The sequence below is a fragment of the Chionomys nivalis genome, chromosome 6, assembly GCF_950005125.1.
Source record: "Chionomys nivalis chromosome 6, mChiNiv1.1, whole genome shotgun sequence".
Classification (NCBI taxonomy): domain Eukaryota; kingdom Metazoa; phylum Chordata; class Mammalia; order Rodentia; family Cricetidae; genus Chionomys; species Chionomys nivalis.
In genome coordinates, this window is record NC_080091.1 from 84,794,063 (window position 1) to 84,800,678 (window position 6,616).

Consider the following 6,616-nt stretch of genomic DNA (forward strand, 5'->3'; position numbering starts at 1 on the left):
AGGCACACAAATTTTCTTTGTATCCATAAATATTTAGTCATACATTGATAAGCACACACTATATGCCCCTCCATATGTAAATTTGCTACTTTAAACTTTTCTTTCTTATGGGATAGAACTGTCCGTTATAGTAGAGTTTAGTAGTTAAAACTTCTGGGTGTAAGTGGCCCACAAATGCTTGTGGGCACCATTCCCTGATCCCTGACCTTAGAATATCAACTACTGTGTTAGTCCAGTGTGCTCACTGTCCATGCATTGAACATTAATTGCGGGAACAACCAATGCAAAGCCCTGAGCCACAAAGGGAACTCCAGGTTTCTAGTGTTTGGGTTGGTTTTAGACAGTCTGTAAGGCCTAGAATATCCAGTATTGGCAAGGGTGACCGTTGGCATCTCATCCTTTGTCTCCATCTCCCAGATGTTGAGATTACGGGTATCCCACATTCCCGTTTGGGTTTTGGGTTTTGGTAAACAGAGAAACTGGAATACAGGACAGGGCTCAGGCCAAAATTCAGGTTTGTCTACTCACAAAGAGGACTGTGGACATATGCTGAGGCCTCCAGAGGGTCTGCACAGCTAGACTTGACTCCTGAGAACTCTGCTTCTGAGTGCTAAATCTCAACCAGAGTGTCACAGACTGTTCTAATCCTGATTCTTAGTTTTGATATTCTCTTAGGAAAAATGAAGGGCCAGGCAGTCTGTTGTGAGAGTTTGTCTTCTAGAAATGATAGGGTCACTGCTTCATGATACCTCAGTAATAGAGCTGCATTAAAAACACCTGGAAAATGGTATCAGTAGACACACAAAATGGAAGGGAAAAACTCATAGGTCTCACTCCTAGACAAGAGGCTACAGGCAATTAACAACCGAGAGAGGGAGCACTCGTCTTTACAAGGGATGAGCCCTCTAAGTGGTATCCAACACCAAGAAAGTGCTCATCCTTGAAATCATGTATCTGTCTGTCTGCCTCTCTCTCTCTCTCTCTCTCTCCAAATGTACTAAGCAAGTTGTATTTGTATCTTTACATGTTTATTTCTATGTCCTATGAGCAAAGATCTTCATGCATATGCAATGCAATATAATTTTTGTGCTTAGCTCTTAACTATGTCTAATATTAATTAGGTTCTTAGATATAGATGGGTAAATAGCTCTATAAATGAAATGGAGTTGTGTGATTTAAACCTTGTCTGTAAAATTAACTGTTTTATATTGACATTTCCACTCATAAGACATACCCTAGGCATCTCATATAATATTCACTGACTCATTTTCTTCTTATAAAAATAAGAATAATATACATAATTTATAGTGTTGTAGGGAACATTCTTGTAATATTGCATACAGAGATATTTCGCACAATTCTGACACATATTTTTATCTTCAACTATTATTTAGCATGTGATTATTATTGCTATTACTGAGTCTAGCCACTACTACTGTGCTTTAAACAATGTTTAGAGTATTGCTCACGGGAGGTTAAGTATTTATTGAATTTAAGCTGTTTGTCAAGTTCAGAAGTGTATTTTACTCAGTGAATTAGCTCATGTGTCAAGGCAAGTCTCCACATGCTTCAAGCCATGCTTCCTTACTCCAAAAACTAAGGAGTGTCCCGTGTTTCTTGCCTACAGGCTTGTGTTAACTATAGAATTTAGAAGTTGTTTTGTTACTAGTCCACATGAACCAGATAAGCCAGGAACATCAACTCTTCCTGCGACTCTGCACTCTGTGGTCTTAGATGACTCTCTTTAAGGAATGTGTTTTTAATTATGTTCAGCCTCACCTAAATTAGGAAATGTTTGGTCATAAATCTGAGCTCCTCCCAAGACTTGCTTGCTGGAATATCTTCTTCTCTGTCTCCCTTTTCTTTTTTTTTCCTTTTTTCTTTTTTTTTAAAGATAGATTTTATTTATTTATTTATTTATTTATTTATTTTTACAGTACCCTGCATGTAGGTCAGAAGAGGGCACCAGATCTCTTTATAGGTGGTTGTGAGCCACCATGTGGTTGCTAGGAATTGAACTCAGGACCTCTGCCAGAGCAGTCAGTGCTCTTAACCACTGAGCCATCTCTCCATCCTCCTCCCTTTTCTTTTTTCCTTCTTTCTTTCCTCTTCAAACTTACTTTTAAAAGAATGGTAACTTTAAGACCTCTGCTATTACATTCTTGCACAACTAGTGTTCAGTGAGTAGTGTAGCTTTGTGTGCCTTGAGAAAGTGTGCATAACCTTATTATGAAGAGAAGAAAAAGGTATAGACAGACATAAATAATAACCTAATCTTTAAAATAAAAAACATGATAGTGGGTAGTTTTATATATAATATTACCTATTCTTTTTTTTTTTTTTTTTTTTTTTTTTTTGGTTTTTCGAGCCAGGGTTTCTCTGTGGCTTTGGAGCCTGTCCTGGAACTAGCTCTGTAGACCAGGCTGGTCTCGAACTCACAGAGATCCGCCTGCCTCTGCCTCCCGAATTATTACCTATTCTTAACATGCCTTATGAATTTATATATTTTTTATTTTGGGCCATCTAGCCAAGGTAGCCTTGAATTTTTTTTATCCCACCACCTTGCCTCCTAGGTGCTGGTATTAAAAGAATACACTACCACACCAGGCTTTTAATTACCCCTTTAAACTTAGCTAAGTGACATTCTCAAAGTCACATAGCTGAAAGGGGATGGCTAGCAGGCACAAAGCTTTGAGTTTGATCTCCATCATTATGTGGACTGCATGTGCTATTACAGACCTATAATCCCTGCACACAGAAAATAGAGGCAGGAGGATCAGAAGTTCAAGGTCATCTTCTGCTACATACTAATCTGAGGTCATCCTGGGCTACACAAGATCTTCTGTCAAACAAACGAAAAGATAAAGCCCATGGAGTGTTTTAGGGCGTGTCAGCAGAGTGTTTGATTCCCCTGTTATCATCCACACCTCACTTTTATCACATTATTGCTAAATGATTCAAAATCATTCTTTGTCTTGTTCTACTCTATTTGAACCTGCATATATTTTGTTGAAATATTTTTGTTTTAAAAAGTCACTTTAGGCCGGGTGGTGGTGGTGCATACCTTTAATCCCAGCACTCGGGATGCAGAGTTAGCAGGTTTCTGCAAGTTCGAGGCCAGCCTGGTCTATAAGAGCTAGTTCCAGGACAGTTAGGACTGTTATACAGAGAAACCCTGTCTTGAAAAAAAAAAACCAAAAAAATCTACTTTAGATTGAAATTATAACTATTCTATTTCCCCCATGTAATTTTTACAAAATGTGATGTATCAAAATGTCACATTATGTCATATGGATATACACAATTGTTATTTGACAATTAAAATAAGTTTTAAAAGCTATATTATTTTATTACATAGAACCTATAAAGACTATCAGTCTTTCTCACAAATTTAAGGCTTTTTGAGTATATCAAAACCTCCTATAATTAAAGGTATTTTTCTCTTTAGCTTATAGATCAAGTATTTTATTGTTATGTTATGTCGCTAGGTTTTCATTCCCTTAAACCTCTTTCAATCATTTTATATTCAACTTACTTTTTGGTTTCTTACACTTGTGTACTTTAAGTCTTTAATATCTACTTGTTTTACATACATTTTGTCTCCACAAAGAATGACACTCCCCTCCACTGGCCCCTGGCTGTTTTATTGTTTCGTCAATACCAGGTTCTGTATTGACTTAACTTGTGTTTATCTTTGAGATAACTAACCAATAAGCATTGCTCATACTTTAAAGAAGAAAAACAGAAAATACACGAACATAAACCTTAGCTAGTAACCTCACTTCCAGAGATGTGCCTTGGGAAACCTAGTCTTGGTTTGCATTGCCCATGCAAGAGTAATTGGGCTTTCTCCAGGTAAATAAAAGCCCTTCCATTTCCCCCCTTTCTTCTGCCGTTTGATACAGATTAATTAAAAACCCTTTCTTGCAATTCAGTGAAGAAACGTTTACTTGGTGCCTTGCAATGCTTAATGAATTCTGCACAGCTGTTTTGGTTTTCAGACACTTGGACACTTTAGAATGTTTAGACAGATTCCTGGTTTTACAGGTATGCTTTTGCTCGATTTTAAGAACTCTTACTTCTTATGATGTTCTTATACCCTGGTTTACCATACAGAGCATTAGACAGCATAAAGTCATATTCCTCTGTTAATGATAGGCTCTTTATTATTTGCAAGAATTTTGTCCTGTTTTCTTCAGTAATCTGTTTGAATAGTCAAATTCTGCAGAACAATTAGCCAAGAGCAACATAACAACCAAGATAATTCTTTCTCGGCTGCAGTGACAGAATTCTTAGTTTGTACATAATAAATCCCAAGTAAAGAAAAGTTTAAATATTTTCCACCTATGGAAGTTTCATAGCTCTTAAATGTTCTCTCAATTAACCATCAATTACGTTTCGACCAGAGCCAAAGGAAAGACAGAAATTGAGCACAAAGAGGGTGCACCTGTAATCCCTGTGGCTTGGGAAGCTGAGGCAGGAGGATTTAAGTTTAAGAACAGCCTTGGTAACATATAGCAAGATACTTTTTCAAGTCTATAGAAGAGAGAGAAAGAATGGGTAAGAAAGAGGGGTTGGCATGTATTCAGTTGAGAAGAGGTTTTACGGGGTATTAACTATGTACTACAGATAATTCTAGATACTTTAATACATTATTTATCTAATCATCATGAAAGCATGTGGAGTAGGCAATTACCCCATTTTATGAATAAATCAACAGAACTTCAGAGAGGTTAAGAAGTTGGCCTGAGAAGACAAAATGGTCAGGGTTAAAGTCTACTCTCTGATTTCCAGAGACTAGGTCTTAAAGGCTGCACAGCAGGTGCTTTCTTGACTCAAGGTTAGATACAAAATAACCATGTCCACCCAAGTTAAGGAGTAATGGTTTACCTGTGGTCCCGCAAAGACAATACTGAGAATCCAGGCTAGGCCGATCATGGACTGTTCAAGCTTGCTTTTGCTTTGTATGGCAAGGGGCCGAGTGATGGCCAGGGAGCGGTCCAGGCTAATCACTACCATCATGAAGGCTGGGGCATACATAGAGAAGAGCTTCAGATAGCTGAGAACTTTGCAGAGGAACTCCCCAGCATGCCACTGTACTGTGATATTCCACATGCCATCCAGTGGCATGACAATCAGAGTCTCCAGCAGGTTGGCTAAGGTCAAATGCTTTAAGAGCACCTTCATTCTTGAAAGCTTTTTCCCCTTCTCCCTCTTCTGAGTCCACTTCTGCAGCTTCATCAAGAAAGATGCATTAAAAGCAGTAGAGAGGAGAAAAAGGAAGAAAGTCACTGTTACTCGGATCTTTCCAGATAAGGTTAGAGTGGGGAGTTTGCCCTGTATCAAAGGGATGCTGTTGTTGATGGCCGAGCAGGGATTTTGGTCCTGCTCAAGAGAGGCGTTGTTAGCCATATTCCTCAACGGCAGGCTTCAAGACCAGAGTCTCTGTACCTCTGATGTTTTATCGTATCCGAACACAAAGCACTGTTTTATTTCTGCCTTCTTTAGACAGAAACGTCACAGGGTTACATTTATGTCAAATTGATTTTCCCTAAGATCCTCTGGACTTAATGTGGAAGATCAAGGTGAACTTGTTTTGTGGGTTTGTAATCCAAAAGAGTGCTAACAGAAGATGCCAAGCACATTCTGAAGGCCAAGTGTAATTGTACCACCTCAGCAGATGGCCTGTTTTTCAGAGTGTTTTATCGTAGGCGAAGAAGGACACTTGAAGTCTAATTTTGAAGATAAAAGTGACTCATATAATTTTTCAATTAACTTTAATGAATATATTTTCTAAAAACTGTTGTGAATCGACAGGTGCCACTTGAAATACAGAAAATAATTTAAAATCCCTGATCCAATTAAAAAGTCTGTTTTTTGAAGACCACATTTCTCTAAATAATTGTTTTTCTTTTTTATTCTATTTATTTATTTTATGACCTGACCATATCCTCTCCTCCCTTCTCTCCTCTTGTTCCCTCCTCCTTTCTTCCCTCCACCTCCTGCCAATCTACCCCTCCACTGTATTGGCTCAGAAATGGGCAGTCCTTCCCTGGGCATCAGAAAAACAATTGTTTTTCAGATAAACATTGTCGAGTAGTCACAAGTGAGCATATATGTTAGCTTAAAACTATCTTACACAAGGCATGAAGCTAGTACTTCAACTGTCGCAAGCAATCTATTCTAATACAAATTAATTTAGATTCATTTATCAATCATTTAAATTATCAGAATATCTATGCTGAAATTATAGTAAATTTATTTTTTTTAATTGCCTTGATTTTATAATTCTGTAAACATTGTACTTGTAATGGTTACACAAGATTGATAGGTAAATTAGATAGTGGAGTAAAACTAGATACTTGAATAATTATTATAACTGAATTAATTATGTAATATGATAAGTTATAACCCTACACGCTAAGTGATCACTTCACATTGAGGACCCTTAAAATCCTTCTGTGTGTTACTTGATGATAATAATTTGCATTAGAAATATTGGTATGACTTTCATGGGAATTTCATAAGTCACGGTTTGTTGTTATCAGATCACCGATGGTCTGCTTCCACCACACCCAGAGCAGGGCCACTATTAGGACAAATGCAGCTATTTTGG

The 6,616-nt window shown here is 37.6% G+C and overlaps 1 protein-coding gene across 1 annotated transcript in view; it reads right to left on the reverse strand.

Annotated features, from left to right (window-relative positions):
- Positions 1–5,412, reverse strand: part of Gnrhr (gonadotropin releasing hormone receptor) — a 12,988-nt gene extending 7,576 nt beyond the window's left edge. The window contains exon 1 of the mRNA XM_057773088.1: positions 4,891–5,412. Coding sequence (XP_057629071.1) covers positions 4,891–5,412 — 522 coding nt within the window. The remainder of the gene's footprint in view (positions 1–4,890) is intronic.
- Between the last annotated feature and the right edge of the window lie 1,204 nt (positions 5,413–6,616).